The 17403-nt window shown below is 42.2% G+C and overlaps 2 protein-coding genes across 2 annotated transcripts; one reads left to right on the forward strand and one right to left on the reverse strand.

The window, feature by feature from the left end:
* Positions 1-125: 125 nt before the first annotated feature.
* cfap70 (cilia and flagella associated protein 70) lies at positions 126-13039 on the forward strand. The gene is made up of 27 exons (XM_022748162.1): positions 126-215; positions 1468-1654; positions 2411-2506; positions 2619-2689; positions 3011-3202; positions 3364-3546; positions 3810-3904; positions 4206-4296; positions 4475-4612; positions 4751-4909; positions 5234-5320; positions 5538-5629; positions 5890-5950; positions 6086-6268; positions 6351-6482; positions 6563-6694; positions 7018-7151; positions 7564-7679; positions 8168-8377; positions 8910-9043; positions 9771-9923; positions 10720-10881; positions 11294-11383; positions 11687-11788; positions 11990-12037; positions 12333-12448; positions 12783-13039. The coding sequence occupies exons 1-26, from the start codon at positions 144-146 to the stop codon at positions 12441-12443; spliced, it is 3231 nt and encodes a 1076-aa protein (XP_022603883.1). The 5' UTR covers positions 126-143; the 3' UTR covers positions 12444-12448; positions 12783-13039.
* Positions 12502-16854, reverse strand: LOC111222950 (transmembrane protein 138-like). Its single transcript, XM_022746892.1, has 7 exons — positions 16838-16854; positions 15740-15753; positions 15571-15630; positions 15229-15430; positions 14858-15029; positions 14407-14482; positions 12502-13288 (listed from the first exon to the last, which is right to left on the reverse strand). Exons 1-7 carry the CDS (start codon positions 16852-16854, stop codon positions 13176-13178), a joined length of 654 nt encoding a protein of 217 aa, XP_022602613.1. The 3' UTR covers positions 12502-13175.
* Positions 16855-17403: the final 549 nt, after the last annotated feature.

The following is a 17403-nucleotide window of genomic DNA, read 5'->3' on the forward strand; positions in this document are numbered from 1 at the left end:
GTACTTGAACACACCAAGCGTGCGTGGCACCGTTGCCATGGGAACGAGAATCCGTCCGTAAACAAACGAAAAAACGCAACCAAGGCTGAAAACGCCAGCTAAACAGCTAACTAGTTAACGTTAGTTTATCATTTGTCAGCAAAATGGCGTCGTCTGAAAACACTACGGAAGAAGTTTCGACTATTAAAATAACTGTTGTTCGTGGAAATAACCTGGTAAGCCCGTTCAACGTTAGCATAAGTAATAAACTACACATGCTAACGAACTAAGCTAAACTACCTCAAATAATGTAACGGCTAAAGCAACAGAGGTGTGCTTACACGGTGTTGATGAATGTGCATTTTAGTTAGTTAGCTAAATAAGTAAAATTTAAAAGGACGATAACTTCGAGAAAGCTATGTTAGGACCTATTTAGTGTAGTTTTTGGTCGAACAACGTTTTTAACCAACAGTTTTTATTTAACAGTGGTTCAGTTTTAAACTATTAAGTCTAAGGTAAGACTGGCTGCCGGTGTTCTACACTGAAATGGCAATTTTTACGTAAGTACTATTATTTGACAGAGTCGGTTACTACTTACAGAATAAGATTATTGCACACAAAATATATGAAAAGCTAATGGAATATGATGCTTTATTAGAAATTAATTAGTACAGTTGAAACAATTAGTCGATTAACTGATTGGTCAAAATTAATTAGCAGTTATTTTGGTAACGATAAAAGTCATTTTTTCATGCAAAAATACTAAACATTTCATGTTTCCAACTTCTCAATTTTGAGGATATGCTAATCTTTCAGATTACATTAATTTTAGATAAATTGACTATTGGTTGAACAAAACTGTTCAATTTTTACAAATTTATCAATCAATTAATTGAGAAAATAATTCATAATTCATTAATTGCAGTTCTATACAACATAGTTAGTATCTAGCTCCATCTCAACCAAGTACAGCAGTAAAATCCTGCTTTATATAAATACATAAATGATAATCTGATGATACAATATCAGGGTAAATTCTCATCCAACATTCATTACCATCACCTCTGATCCTTTTTCTGCATCTTTGCCAAATGATAAAACTCAAAGTGAGCTGATGTGTATTTTCCCAGTTCACCCCTCTATATATTTTTTAAAACCTATATTTCCTAATTGAACATTGAGCAGTATTTGTTTTCACTTCTCACTGCCGTACTCACTTTTCAGAGACATCAAACCAGATGACTGATCAATCACCATTAGGGTTTGGCGGCATACCAAGGGCTGAGACTCATTGGATATGCCTTTGACATTATGTCAAGTACATGTTACTTGAACTGAATAGATTGTATGAACTTTAGTGTAATTAAAAGATTATTGTGTCATTTAAAATAAACAAATGACTGGTGGAAAAATCGACGACACTGGAAGACTAGTGTGTGGATGATAGTATCCACCTACTGTTAAATATTCTTTTTCTTCTCTTTTTAGCAAGGGAAAAAGGCAGGAAACTTCCAGAGTTTTCTGAAGGTTGAAATGGATGGAGTGGTGCTGGGAGAGTCGGAGAAGAAGCAGTTCGATCCTATGGAGCAACGTGTTGACTACAACTTCACCTGCAGCTTCCACTGCCCCAGTGATGCTCAGGCTCTCAGTGACATGGCACATAAACCGATCATATGTGAGTCGAGTCTAAAAAATGTTTCTCTGTCTCCTGACCACGTAACTGACAGTTGAGCTAAGCAGCGTTTTTCTCTGTCTCCTCTTTCAACTTTCAACCAGTGTCTTCTTGATAGCCACACTTAGCTTAGCGGTTAAGGTCCACATGATGCACCAACAGGAAATGGCACACATCCTAGAAACAATGAAATACACAAACATCAGAGAAGCAAATTTATAACACTGTTATATTCTTATTTTAGCATAGAAAATATTTCACATTGCTGGTCTGCAACCTGTTTGTAAGTGAGTTTGTAAGCTAAATGTTATATAAGTTATATTTATACCAAGCTGAGAGTTGTACCCTAAAGGTTTAACCACACACAGTAGTATTTACACAGAGTTTAGTTTCCTAATATTTATACCAACACAAGCCAGTTACAAGAAAATTCCAGTATATACCTTCATTGTTACACTGGTTAACTATTTTTTGTTTATTGTTGATGATAGCATAATTGGTAGGTTTGTCAATCACCTGCCATTATCCTGCCAGGATGTCCAGTCCGCCATGAATCACTGCCAAAAAACTTGAAGATAGTGACAAGTCTACTGCAGCTTAAACTAACACAATTATACAGAATCATTTTAATAACAGTGGCTGTAATTTACTGAGTGGTGAAAAGAGAAGAAGGCCTGGAATCTTCTTCCCTGTCTGTATAGCCCTCAGTTTTCACAGCACTGTTTTTTTAAAGTTTTAAAATGGTTTTGTTGTGGTCAGTGACGATCACAGAGGTCCTGCCTGAGGAGAAGAAAATGGAGGCACGGACAGTGGTGCTGGGCCAAGCTGTGGTCGATCTGCTGCCACTGCTGCAAGGTACAGCTGCACACTTGATATAAAATTATATCTTTTTATATTGTAATAAGACAGGCTGGTGTCTCTCCCCAAATCTCAGCTGCTCTCTGTGGATTTTCTCTCCTGTCTTCAGGTCAGTGCAGTTTCTCGTCCACTGTCCCAGTGAAACCAGTGACCAGCCCCCCAGTCAAAATATCCTCCCAGGTTAGTTTGTTAAAAACTATCACTCAGTTTTTGTCAGGAGCAAATTGATATCGCTCTTCAGAGTTATGTTTAGTTATCTGTTCTGAATTTAAATTAAATAAATCTTGTTTGTAGGTTTTTTTGCTGAGTTCTGCCTTTGAAGTTTCTCTACTAAATTTGGGTTGTGTATTGTGGCTGGCAGGTGGCCAAGTCCTAAACGATACAAGATAAGATAAAGACATTTTACAGTGTTAAACCTCATAATGACATTTCTAGACAATTTAATTAAACCGTTTATTAAAAAGAAAACGTAAATGTGCCTTACTGTTTGACCTCATGTAGCAGTCGACCCTGGATGTGTGTGTCAGTGTGTCGGCTCCGGTTCTGTCTGAGGCTGAGCTCTCTGCCTCCAACCTGCTGAAGGTAACCATAGAGACGGCCTACTCCATCCCCGAGTCATGGATGCTGCTGTCTGGCCCCGCCCCCACTCCCTCCTCGTACACTGCTGCCTTGGAAGTCCCACTTACCGCACAGGTGGCTGCTTTTCACGTAGCTACTTCAAGCCATTTTACTGAACAGAACCAATGACATTTCTTTTGTTCAGAGTTTAGGCAAGTGTAGAGCAGCTTCAAATACGAATCTCTCCAGTATGAAGGATTGTAACGCTGTGGCCGCCCTATTCCTCTGACTCCCAGAAAGATCAGGTGCTGGTGTTCTGTGAAGGGCAGCTGAAGGCAGGGGGGCACAGGGAGGAACAGGGCAGACAGAAGAAGAGGCCCCATCAGGCTCTGCTGGTCCCAGGGAACCACTTCATGCCCGGGGCCTTTTTCCAGGCAGAGCCCATCGAAGAGGAGGACGGCGAGCTGACTGGCTTGGAGGTAACTGGAAACATGGCCCTCACCTGCACCATCAGATATTTCACATTTAACGAGTATGAGTGTTTTTAAAGAAAAGTTTAAAGAAATATCTAATGCACAGAACACCGGACCCTCTACACACAGGACATGCAGCGTAATGTCTGAATATGATCATTAATGAGGAACTTAAAAGTAGGGAAGGATATCGAGTACTGTAGAAGGTTAGAACAGCATGGAGGCGGGTTCAGTCAGTTCCAGGACTGAAGGTCTAAATGTTCCCACAGGACCGGGAGTTTCGTGATGAGGCAGAAGCCACTAAGAACAGGGTGAGCTGGGACACTGAGATGTGCTGCCTCCTGGATGGAGGAGGAACTGACAGGTCAGCTACACACACGACTCACTTCTCCCCCTCCTCCTCATGTCTGCCCATCATGCTGCCTGTTGGCCATGACTATGAAGAGATTATTTTTAGAAAGGGAAAGTCAGTGAACCTGGGATTTATCTGTGTGAATTTGAAATGAACAGGTTTAATACTTAGAATAACAATCCCTGTAAAGAAAACATATAGGAAGAACATCAGAATACATGTGAGTGAATTGCATTGGGTGTTGAAATAATACAAGCAGGAAAAAACAGACACAGAAAAAGATATCAGACATCAGTGTCGACTGTAACTTCAGGCTACGGCAGAGGATCGCTGAGAGCAGACTGTGGCCGGTGGAGATCACGAGGTTGTTGGCTCCGCTTGGAAAGGAAGCAGAAACCAAGCAGGTGAAACAGCTTTGTTTTTATCAGTAGTGTTGTGTATTGGTTCTCCAGTGTGAGCTCTGTGGCCTGAACCAAATGTAAGACAATTCGGGACATTATCTATGAACATTTAGTTGTTTGAAAGAAACATTTTGAGTAATCATACCTGTGTGTGTGTGTGTGTGTGTGTGTGTGTGTTTAGCTAGCTGAGGAGAACCCAGAGATCCCCTTCCACGGCGTGGCGTTTGTGGACATGGGGCGGCTGCTGTATCCCGGAGTCAGCTGCGTCCGAGGAGCATACAGCATTCAGCCGTTCTCTGAGGCCGAGTTACTGAACAAGGTCGCACAAGTTTAGTTACTGTTTGGGATGTATACAGCACAGCCCTGATGTCATGTGTGATACACAGAATTACTCAAAATCATCTACTAAATAACTCTTAACACTGCTTGTCATTTGTCGTTTATCTTGTGCTTAAAGGCCAAGCGGAGTGTCAGTGTGTTAAAGGAGCAGGCCAAGGCTGCAGCCAACCAGATCAAAGCTCGTGCCAGCTCGGCCGCTGGCTCTCACAAGGGGAGGGCCGGGAAGAACTTGGATGGCAACAAGGGAGCCAAGGATTCAAAGGAGCCAGCCAAAAAGGTTAGAAAGGTCCTTGTGGTCAGGACTCGGACGAGAAATTCATTTTTGCATTAAAGTTTAATTAACAGAATTTCAAAGTGCTTGGGAAATCATAAAAGATATGAACTGATATAAACCAAGTGCTTAAAAGTTTTTGAAAGCTTTCCAACCAGAGCAAAAGCCAGTGGTTGATTTTCTTTCACCTCTCACACAAATGATTTCACCAGGATTTTAACAGCTTTGTTTTCTGTCTCACCAACAATAATCCTGGAAGTGGTTAAATTTGATATTCAGGTTGTGTTCGTGAAGTTTGGACCCTGATATAATATGATTTTATCATCTCAGCAACCTGCCAATCATAGCAAGACAACATCCGAGAGCGTGACCGACAGCCTGACCGAAACCGAGCCGCACGTCAATACAGAGGGAAATGTAAGTTTCCACCAAACACCAGCACAACTCTGCTCAGTATTACAGTAGAAGTAAAACTTTGGTTGTAGTTGTAGAACAGGAGCGATATCAATAGAAGCTTAACATTCAAATGTACGTCCTTAATATTGTAATATACTTTAAACAGTTTACAAGCTTCCTGTTATGCAATATTGTGGAAGCCGTCTGAACATTAACATCTCATTCCTGTTAATGACAGATGTACCTGGAGGCCAGAACTTACATTATCATTGAGATAGCCTTGGAGAAACCGCTGGTACCCAGAACGTCTCCAGAGGAACTGAGCAGAAGGTAACGTGGTACACAACTCCTCCGAGAGTCTGACCTGGTTCTAGTGGTGACACTGTTCATGTGGCCCCGAGCTATCAGAACATGTACCCTTCTGAAGCCAACTAGTCATAGTATAGTTATAGTATAGTTATAGTATTGTTTGTTTGCAGACCCAGTTTCACCCTGGTCTGTTATATTTGGTTTTTGACCCTTGTGTTTCTGACTGACTGTGGAACATGAATGTGGGAGAATGTGCTGAGATGTGTCTCTGTTTCCTGCAGGGTGAAGGCATTAATCCCTCCCAGACCGCCACCTCCAGCGGGTCCTAGCAGAGCAGAAAGAGTAAAACACACACACACACACACACACACACACACACACACACAGTAAATCACACATCAGTGCAGAGTTGTTTACTTTCTGATTTGTCTCTACCTGTGTGTGTGTGTGTGTGTGTGTGTGTGTGTCTTCCTGCAGGCAGTGCTGGACTTCCACAGGCAGGTAGCCAACGTGATGTCCCATGTTTCAGACCAGTATGAGGAATTGTTTGGAGCGGGAGGCGAACCGTTGCAAGACAGCAGCCGGGAGCAAATGAAGGTTCAGCTGATGGGAGCGCTCAACGTCTCCGGGAGGTACTTCGCCTTCAAGGAACAGATGAAGGTCAGAACAGCTGCACACGTTACAGGTGGACTGATGAAACTTGCAGGAACTCAGACAGTACTATTTTGTTTCTGGTGTGTAGCATGCAGTGGTGAGGCTTGTACGAGACAAGATGCAGAGGACAGCGCCAATCACTGACCCTGAGGAGCTAAAGGCTTTTGTCAGCAAGCTCTATGTCTACCTGGTGGATGAGATGCACATAGCTCTCGGCAAGGTAACACACACACACACATATAAACACAAACACACACACTCACACAGAGACGCTCAGTTTCGTCCTCTCCTCCTCACCAGATTTATTCAGATGACGTAGATGATGATGACTCCTCGGACGTGATCCTGTTGAGTTCGTCTCAGCTCAGACGTTTTGCCAGGGAGGCTCAGCTTACAGGGGATTATCAGCAGGCTGCTCAGTACTACCAAGAGGTGCAGTAACATGCTCGCCCTTCCTGATACACCTGCTCTTCACTCACAATGAATGAGGAAAAAACCTATTGTATATAGTGTAGTCACAACTATACTCACGAAAATAGGTAAATAGGTGATATAGGTAAAACAGAGCGACAGCCAATCACAGACGGCCATTTATTCACTGTTTTTAGACCGTAAACAGCTTCTGATTGTCTTTAATTCTTAGAGGATATCTGTGGGTTTTTGGTTTTGTTTGTTGCATCAGGTGTCCACCGAGTCATGTTGCAGCTGTGATTGACGATTATGACTCCACTGAGTGTGGGTTTATTTTCCTGCAGCTGGTGGTGAGACACCCCCGTGAGCCCTCCCACATGTTTGAGTGGGGGAGCCTATACATGCTGACTGGAGACTACATGAAGGCCAAAGAGTGCTTCCATGATGCCGTGTCCATCCAGCAGGAACACCAGCCCAGGTCAATCACGCTCCAGTGACGCTAAAAACCATGAAATATCTGCAGAATATCAAGCTTGAAACAAGTGGTTCCTGCTTTGTGGAGCTGCGTGATTGTGTCTTACGAGAGAGCCACGAGCTCAACACTGTACATCACCATTATTCATCCACCTGCTCCTAATCAGTGCTAATTATAGTAACAACATTAATGTTTAAATACTCATTAACTTCCTGCCATGATGTTCTTCACCTGCACCATCACTTCATGTCTATAACTAGAGATGAACGCTCACTTGTCACTTTGACTTTGCATCACAACCAATACGAAGAGAAGAGGTAAATTCTGTCCACTGGAAGGCGACTGAACGGTTTTGAACGATGTGAATTTAAAATCAAGACTTGCCTGTTTGTCTGTATTTTTTTATTCCCTCCAGCCTGATGATGTGTGGCGTCTTGGCTGCAACGTTTAAGCATTATGAGGAGGCCCAGACCTTCCTGGAGCAGGCCGCCAGCACAGACCCCCCCAGTGTGGTGGCCTGGACGCTGCTGGGTGAGGTGGAAGTCTGTAGTCCGACTCGCTGCTGTTTAATGCTCACGCTAACAGAGAAAACACATAGCCTGCTGCTGCTACACTCGTTTGTCACGTGTCAGAGATCAGCCAGTCATTGATGTCTACCCTCAGTATGACGGAGGCTCCTCTGAAGTTTGAGCTGCACAAGACGCTTTGAATGATATGGTCGATGTGTGTTTTTTATTAGACAGTGGAGAGACAGTGGAAACTTAGGTTGGTACAATAAACCTGTGACTTAAATTCATTATTCTGGTTCCAGTACAGAATATTACTCTTCAAAATGCCAATTCAGAGTAATTTTTAAAGCTATTCTAAAGAATAATCTTAAACAGGCATTAAAAACATTTACACAATCCCCCACAAACTCATTTCTGATCCTGAATAACCCTGAGCAGCAAAGCAGGAAGGACGCATGCTGGCAAATGTACAGTACGGTCTTATTTCTTGTTTCGTTGTCTGCTGCCCAGGTTTACTCCACGAGAGCCAGAACCAATCCATCCTGGCGGAGAGGGCTGTTCTGGAGGCCAGGAGGCAGCTGAAGGCAGACGAAGCAAAGGAGCAAGCACAGAGGGAGGAGGAGAAGAAAGACAGCGACAAGAAAAATGAGGAGGAAAAAGACCAGCTAGAGGAGGTGGAAGCAGCCAGTCCTCCGTGTCAGTCTCCCACTGTTAATCAAGGTGAGGTGCAGCAGGAGGACAGAGTGTATTGTCTCTTCATCTGAATGTGATGATGCCTCAGCAGAAAAGCAGAAATGTGAGAGGAAACTCTGGCATCAAATCTGTGACTCCACAAGGCTGAAACTTACATTTTAAACACAAAACATAAAGTAAATGATGAAAATCACTGAAATCTGTTCACACACAAAACATTCACGTTATTGATATTTACCGAAGATTCACAAATAACAGCCTTTTGGTTTTGTCTTGAAGCGTTTGAGAAGACGAGTTCTCGCACTCCTAAAATGTAGATAAAAGAAATATTGATATACAACGTCTCACATTCAGTCATAATGTAATCTCAGTCTGTACAAAGGTTTAGATGCTTTCTCTTGGCAAGAAGCGCCTGGAAAGAAGCCTTGCCTGTCATGCACTTACTGATGCTCTCAGTGCACTTCAGCCTGAGATGCATGTACCAGATGTTGTGGGTCCCTGGAGCCGCAGATGTTGCCTGACAGTATTGCTGTAGTATTATTATTATTTTCTTGTCCAGCCCCAGAGTTTGTTGACGAGGACTCAAAGATGGACAAAGAGCAGAATCTCAGCCCCGGATCAGTTCCTGCAAAGTTTTCTACCACCGTTTACACAGAGGCTGTCCAGTTCCTGCTGCAGAACAATGCCCTGCAGGTAAAAACACACTTAGCAGCAGGTGCTTTGTCAAATCACCTTGGACGGATAAGAACAACCTACAATGTACAGTAGTGCTGTGGTGTCATTTCGTGACCCTCAGTTTAGAGTGTTATTGAAAGTGATTTATGACCATTACTGATGGTTCAACACCTGGCGGACAGTTGACGGTGTATTATGTAATATTATATAAATCCATTGTCACACATAAGACAAACTATAAGCAAACATGGACTTCATGAAAATGCATAATATGAATTTGGTTTGCTGTTTATTTATTTATGACTTTGTTCCAGGTTTGTTTGTTTGTTTTACTCTTTTTACACTTATCGGTGTGATCTTGCATTTTGTGCTTGTGTGACGACATCGAGAGAGTGTGTCGACAACGTTTGGCTGCTTACTTTGCAGTCCTAACTTATATGTGGCAAGCTTTTGTTTGTGATCGTCAAATGAAGTTTATTGAATTGAATTATTTGTTTACTTACTTAGGTATTTATTTATTTGGATTCCGATTAGCCACCAAGGTAGAAACTGCTCTTCCTGATGCTGAAGTCTAACCCTAACCCTCTAACAGGGAGAGTCTCTGCAAGTATTTTCTCAACATGCTGAAATGAAGTGACACCAGTGACTACCTGGAACTGGCCTTGTCAGCAGTAGTTTAAGTTCTAACAAAAATAAAATGTAAAACAAAATCGGTCATCTGCTGATGCTGTTCTGTTGTTGTCAGATGGCAGAGCACGCCCTCTCCCAGGAGCTCCTGTGTTCACACGGCGGTCTCAGCGTCTCATACCTGCTTCATCTGGCCCAGCTGCAGCTGCTCAAAGCCGACTACTGCAGTGCGGCTGCGAGCCTCAGGGAGGCGCTGTTTCACAGAGATCAGGTACTCGCACACTGACTGCTGGCTGCAACACTGAGTGGGGACTTAGTGGAAAATGTGACATGTATGTTTGCTGCTTCTTTACTGCTCTGTTAAAGTCCACAGGCTTTAATTGAACACACGTTTAAACAGCCACAAAGATCTAGTGCTGGAATTCTGAACTTCTTTCACCTCATTGTTGTTTGTGTCTCAAAATTATAACGGACTGACCTGGTTACATGAATTTGAATATGTTATATATTTATGTGTGTTTTATTTTGAAATCATGATGTTAATCAGCATCAACTGAAGAGGTGAAACCTGACAGAGTAATCATTTTTCTAATTAGCAGAGTGTTTGCCTTCCATCATACATATGAATAGAATATTTATATCATTAAAAGATGTCACAGATTTCAAAATAAGATACGTAACAATCTGTGCTCATAAGTATTTAACCTTTACTCAGGATGAAGGACATCACCGTTCCTGGTTTCTGCGATAACATTAGAGTTATTTTCTAACAATGCTGGAAGTGAGACTCAGAAGCAGAGAAACGAAGGCGAAGTAAAGTTCAGAAACAGGTGGTTATACACAGGAAGTCAGTTTGAAACAGGTAAACAATAACAGGCAGGGAGCAGGTAAAAATGCGGGCGGGAACTGAAACGACAAGCGAGGTGAGTATTTCAAAATAAAACAGGAAACAAGACGTAATGAACTTAACTGGATGTTAGAGTTATATATGTGACCACACAGCAGTGGCAAAGTAAGATCGGTCAAACAAGCATCTCCTCTGAACACTGACCTGAGAATCGCTGCAGGATCCGGACGCGTGGGCTCTGAATGGTCACTGTCACTACCTGCAAGAGGCGTTCAGGGACGCCCAGTGGAGCTATGAGCGGAGCCTGAGCTTCCTGCAGCAGCCTTCAGACATTCACCTTGTCCTCCTCCGCCTGGGATCCATCTACCTCCAGCAGGGGCAGGTCAGATATTGAGACGAGCTTCACGGTTGTCTGATCAGCCAGACAGTTTAGTCATGTGCTCTGTATCTGCTGATGAGTGTTTCCAGACAGGCTGCAGGTTTCACCAGTCATTCCTAAAGTTCAACCAAAACTAGAAACTCTGATCTGCTGTAATGAAGTTTTCCAGTCAAAGTAAGTTTTTCTAAAATTGCAAAATTGGCCAAAAAGTCACAAGGAACAGTGCTTTTTTTAACTTCCAGCACAGCTATGTTCAAGTTGATATTGTGAGTACGAGAGAGTGTCATGAAAAGAGCACTGTGCTGCAGAAATCACAGTTATTATAGAATTTAAATTTAAAGCTCATCATTATACTTAGAAAACATGATTTACACAGAGTCACTCAATCTGTTATTTTTGTGTTTTTAACCTTCAGTTTGAGCAGGCCAAAGTCATCTACCTGCAGGCTTGTAAGCGGTCTGCATCCTGCCTGACCTGGCTGGGCCTGGGCACCGCCTGTTACCGGGTAAAACCTCACCTCCACAACAATGATGGAAATGATGTCGACCCTGAAAATATGTTTGATTTAGTTCCTTGATTAAGCTCCTAAGGAGTCGTGTATATTGAACAACGTAAAGCAGCGAACATCCCCTCGGCACAGTGATCACACTCAACCTCTGAAAAGTCTGGTAGCAGTTTCTTTTCTACTGTGAACAAAGGTTAACAAAGCAAACGAGGAGTTACTGGCGGCCATATTCTTTCATTTACTTTGAAAGGAAGTGAGCGTTTGGTTGTGGTTGTGTTTGTTTTTGTGTGTCTGTCTGTGAAGCTGGAGGACCTGCACATAGCTGAGGAAGTTTTGACTGAGGCCAACCACCTGAACAACCAGAATGCAGAGGTGTGGGCTTACCTCTCTCTGATTTGCCTCAGGGTGAGTGATGACGCTCTCTGAAAGTTATATTTCATGACAGAATGTGAAACGATGGGCCGACACACGTCTGTGTAACCTGTGGTTGTTAGTATCTCACCATCCTCCAGGTATCCCCCGATCTGGGACACAGTTAAACACAGATTCACTTTCCACCGTCTGAAAACCCCTGATCTAATTATGTGATGAACCTTTTGTTTTCAGTCCGACAGACGAGAGGAAGCAGAGCAGTTTTATAAATATGCAAAAAGGGTGAGTTTGTCTGGTGGTTTTGTCAGTGAATACTGTACTGTTATTGATTTATTATTGATAAAGTCAACAAATAAACGCCCAACAATTTCAGTGGTTTCTATATTAAACATAAAACATAAAAGTATTTGATAATTTTTTAACTGAATAGAAAATGGCTTCATGGAGATTTCCTTGTTTGTTTGTATTTATCATTAATTTTGTCATAATGTAATTTCAATTTGTCGCTGTCGTTCAAGACGGATTTGAGAAGTCAGCGTTCTGTTTTCATTTCACTCCCGTTTCTCTTGGTTCACAGTTCAACCTGCAGAAGGAGTCGCTGCTCAAAGAGTTCGACGAGCTGAAGAGCCGGCTCCGCTTCAGTCATCTGGTTTCATGCTTTGGAACGAGCTCTGAAGCGGGACTTTAAATCAGGTGACCGGCATTTTAAAAGAACATTTTTATTGTATATGTATTAAGATCTTTTGTGAATATGAAACACAAAACAGCCCAGATTTTACAGACATTGGAAATCAACAACTGGCCAAGCCATCCACATACAGTTAAACCCTGTTCAATACAGACTGTACAAACAAACTCAAATGGTCTCAAATGTATATAAAACAATTGCAATATAGTCTTTTTTTAAAAATGTACAGCATTAACAAAAGAAAAGAAAAAGGGCATGTGGTGACTGATATCAACAGAATGCTTTAAAAAAAAAAAAAAACATGATCTCACTCTTCATCCTTTTTTACCATCGAAACAGAAAACCTCCTGAGACGCTCCGGCCTTGCTACGATAATAAATCTTACCAGATTTTGGCACAGTCCTCCTTACACTGGAAGGAGATGTAATGTGGAATATATTGTTTGGCTACCATCCCCATCGAATAGATTTATAATAAATGTGTTGCAAGTAGTGCATCTTAAGCGGGAATGTTTATTTTTGTCTTATTTTAAATTTCCAAAATGTAACTGTGACTGTAAATGTATAGCAAATAAATTTTATGCACCTTTAATACAACACTACTGACGTGGCCAATTCTTACATTGTACGGATTTTAAATCCAAACTTTGTAACATTTGGTTTCCATATGGACAATTACTTTTTAATGTGCCATCGCACTGGTTTTGGCCTCTGTGGCTCCGCTGCAGTGAGATCACTGTCGGACTTGAGCGAAGACTTCTCGCAGCCACGGTGAATCCTCGTAGAGGCGAGGGTCACCCAGATACTCTGAGGTCCTCTTGTAGAAGTAGTAGTACAACACAGACGCTGTGAACAGGAGAATATTATTTTATTATTAATAACATAAAGATGAAAACATAGAGAACATGTTTCAGGCTTTTGAATCACTATAGAAGTGCTCTGAGCGAGACGTTTGAAACCCAAAGCAGCAAAAGAAAAACTAAATGAAGTGGATCATTTCTGCCGCTAAAGTTTTGTCTGTTTGTTTCCTGTTTTCTGTCTCTAGAACGTCGTCTGTCACATACAGGCAAAGCTGCTGCATTAACTTTCATCGTTGTCGTAACAGTCAATAATCAATAATAATAATAATGATCAACAAAACTTGAATTACTTGTCAGTCAGTCCTTCACACTGAATCACATCAGTTCCTGTTGAGTGGTGATGAGTGATCATAACTCCACAGTTAAAAGATAAATGCATAGAAACATGACAAATTTCATTAGTGTGATTAGTTTTATTATTTCCCCCTTTTCGTTTGTGTGACTGCTGAAGTCAGGCTCCTGTGTCACTGTGCACAATGTTTGAAGGGGTTTTTAAATGTTACTTGAGGGATAACACGTGATTGTATGTGATTGACATTAGCGTTGCATGAACAGGGAGAGAAATCCCCACCAGCTTTTACAGCTGTCTGCAGGATGATTGTCTGAGTGAGTGTCTCAGCCTCAGTGTGTTGGTTCATAATGAAGGAGATTTTGTGAAGTGATGATGCAACGCTGAGTCACACTGAGTAACTGTTTAAGTGGCTCTTAAAATACGTAGCAGACAAATAAATTATGGCGACAGCAGGATCACCTGCAGAGAACAACTAGACAATAAATCCCTTTATCCAATTATGAGCTTATACGTGTATGAAAATCACACACACACACGGCGACGTGAGGTCTCTGTTGGTGGAGAGGACGGACGAACATGCTCTGAGATGTCTGTCCGCGAGATCAAAACCAGAGCGATAATCACACAGAGATACTGTTTTCTCCCTCATCTTCTCACTCTCTTCTAACTCCAGGAAACAGTCTCCGATCTAAGATATAACTTATATAATAGCACTGCCATGGCGGCTTCTCTTTTTTTTTAAAGGTAGTTTGTGAATACGATTAAAACTTCAAAACTAAAACTAAAACATTCAAAATAAATACACGTCTTACCGGTTCTCTGGAACACAAACAGCACCTGAAGGCCGTCTGTCCAAATAAATCTGTTGGTGTTCAGCCAACGCAGATTCTGGAGAGATTATATAGAAAACAGGAAGCGTTACTCTGCTTTTAATTAAAGGACATAAAGGGTGAAAACACAATGCTCGATACACGACTTCTAACTTCCAAATTAAAAACAGACTGATGACAACATTTGTTGACGGGCTGGAATTTGAAGGCGTTAAGATGCAGATTTAAAATTTTCCTAGTCTCATATTGTTGTTCTGTCAAACACATTTTACCCTAATTCTGTCAAATTTGCAGGATTTTTTCTCTTTATTAAAGTCTTTTTTCTTCAACAATACGCTAACAGCATATAAAAAAAAAACAAAAAAAACACTAAATGGAATAAAAGTTTACACTTTAATATGATGTATTTTTGCCTGTTTGTGCTCTTACGCACCATGAGCCAGGAGTGGAGAATGATACTGAAGGTCAGGTAGAGAGCAGAGAGCATTAGCAGAGCTCTAAATCGCTCCAGCAATATGGCGACCAGGCCGACCTGGAACACGAAGGTGTTAAACAGCATCAGCAGAATGATGATCAGGTTGAACAGGATGGCGATGTCCTGGATGCTGTCGAAGAAAAGAAGACAAGGGAGGAAGAAAATGTGAGATCAGCAGAAACAAAGAGGATAATTCAAGTCATTCCAGCATCAGATGTGACTCAGTGCAGACAACTAAACCGGACTATTTTTAGCTCAGAATAGTTTTCCCCCTGAGCCACAGATAATGTTTGGCTGTTGTGTTGTAACAGTGAGTAACTCTTGCTTACATAAAAAGCACCAGCTGGACGGCTGGTTCCGCCCTGAGCAGCTCGCTGAAGGAGTTGACAAACAGGTCGAAGGAGAGCAGGCTGAGCTGAATCAGCAGCACCAGAGAGTAGTTTCCGGTTTGGAGCGACTCCGGCCCGAAGGCTGGGCGCCCGGGCGGACTGTGGTTCCACGATGGATCCAAGGCTGCGCTGCACTCGCACACTCACCACATAGAAACATCAATCCGCACACAGCAGTCCCGACTGTTAGCGAGGCGTTCGAGCGGCTCCACTCTGTGGGTGAAGTGTGAGCGATACAACATTAGGGCTCCATTTTCTGTTGTCAGAACTAGTCCTGCTCACTTGGGAAAAACTGAAGTCCGTTCAGAGCGGGAAACAGAGTCCGGTGTTGGGATGAGCTGACTGGAAAACACAGATGTCAACATGTCACGACTGTGTACTGTTACAGATGTGGCGGCTCAGGTGTGGTGACAGCCTCCTGCAGCAGGTCAGAGGTCAGTGCCCATGATACATCCAGCAGAGATTCTGTGGAAGGAAACAGGAGACACATGAATATCCTGCTGAAAAACATGATAACTCATTTTATTCCTGCTCTACATGCACTCAACACAGAGACTTGATTTGATAAACTTATCGACAGATTTCCACATGGAGTGAATCTATTTAACCGCTGAATGTTGGCGCTCCTCCAGGAGGTGTGGACCTCAGTTACAGTAAAACATTCAACCTTTCTGACCCGATCGACGCCTTTTGAAAAACCTGGCATCAAATATTTGGTCGAAGAGGAAGTGGACAACAAAATAAAAACTTTTTTTAAATCCTGGAGGGCGGGGCTTCTAGTTGCAGCATGTGCAACAGTGACTTCAGCATGAGTAACCTGCAACTGCCCTAAACCAGTCACGGTTGTCTGGTATTAAATGAGGCCTGGCGTGTAGAGGACTGAACACATCTCACGCTGTGTCGGTACAAGCAGAATATATTAACAGCTTCACCTCGAGTGGAATCTGTCCTTTCAGATAAGTTTGTGTTTAGTTTTTCACATTTTGAGACATCCAGCTGAGATGTGTGACTCTCTGTTGCTGTCATTAGTTTTCACTGGAGCAAAGAAATAAAACTTTTCTGTGCCTTATCCTGAGCTACTGGATCGTTGATTCTGGAAAGAGGAAATATTTTTAATTATTATTTTTTTAAGCACTGATAACCACCTCCACCATTGTACTGACACGGATCTTGGCCACTCAAAACCCGGACAAATAAAACCACAACAATCCAGACCAATATAGGCGAGTATGAAAAGGTTTTTTTTTCTTTTTGTAATTTGGGTGAACCAAACTTTAAACTTTAAAACACACACACAAAAATACCTCCACAACAAGCCCCAACATGGATTACAGTGAAATCAAATGACATCAGGAAACATACAGTTTACCGTTGAAAAGAAAACCGGCTTCTCTCCCAGCATCCTTTGGTGATGATATCCCAGAAACACAGAAGAAGAACAAACAGATCCTGATCGTTTCCTTCTCATCCACTCATCAGACTGAAGAGGAAACAGATTCCTTTCACTACTGTTGCCACCGCTGGGAGTACTAGTTAAGTAAACCTTCACCTTGGCTCCTCTGGCATCTTGTGAGCCACGATCACTATCCAACTGACACCAGGTGGATCCTCTTATGACCCCCCTCCCCCTCCCTGTATTTATAGCTTGGCACAGCCATGGCAGGTGTGAGGAAGATTAGAACTACTTCCAAACACTGGAGCGTCGACCAGGAGACGACACTGAGATTCTGGGTTAGCAGCTCTACATGTGAAACCCAGAGAACCAGAGGGAATAAGACCAGTGTCGAAGGCGAAACATCCTCAAGGTTTTTCCAATTCTACGGATTCTTCACGAGAATCAGAGAGGAAGAGTCATAAATTCCTACTTTTTTAAAATTTGATCCAGAATGTGTCAGATATTTAATTTTCCTTTGACAAGCGTGGTGGTGTAATTCAGAAACCCTGTTGTTGTTGTTGTTGTTGTTGTTGATGATGATGATGATGTGCCCCCAGCTTGTCGTTCTCAGCTCTGTTCCACTTAATCTTCTTAGGAAACTCCCTGACAGCTTGTTGCTTTACACAGAAACACATATTCTCCCTTTTACTATTTCACAATTTCAACTACGACCATCCAAC

The sequence above is a fragment of the Seriola dumerili genome, unplaced genomic scaffold (assembly GCF_002260705.1).
Source record: "Seriola dumerili isolate Sdu_G_001 unplaced genomic scaffold, Sdu_1.0 BDQW01000011.1, whole genome shotgun sequence".
In the NCBI taxonomy this organism is placed as follows: Eukaryota; Metazoa; Chordata; class Actinopteri; order Carangiformes; family Carangidae; genus Seriola; species Seriola dumerili.

What these genes read in the sequence shown, in the direction of transcription:
- cfap70 (XM_022748162.1), top strand. Translation starts at nt 144, where the DNA reads ATGGCGTCGTCTGAAAACACTACGGAAGAAGTTTCGACTATTAAAATA. An exon ending in AGGCCGAGTTACTGAACAAG is followed by an intron (nt 4,613 to 4,750) that starts GTCGCACAAGTT and finishes TTGTGCTTAAAG; the next exon opens with GCCAAGCGGAGTGTCAGTGT. An exon ending in TGGGCACCGCCTGTTACCGG is followed by an intron (nt 11,384 to 11,686) that starts GTAAAACCTCAC and finishes CTGTCTGTGAAG; the next exon opens with CTGGAGGACCTGCACATAGC.
- LOC111222950 (XM_022746892.1), bottom strand. An exon ending in CGGACTTCAGTTTTTCCCAA is followed by an intron (nt 15,431 to 15,570) that starts GTGAGCAGGACT and finishes CTATGTGGTGAG; the next exon opens with TGTGCGAGTGCAGCGCAGCC. An exon ending in GTCCAGCTGGTGCTTTTTAT is followed by an intron (nt 15,030 to 15,228) that starts GTAAGCAAGAGT and finishes TTTCTTCGACAG; the next exon opens with CATCCAGGACATCGCCATCC.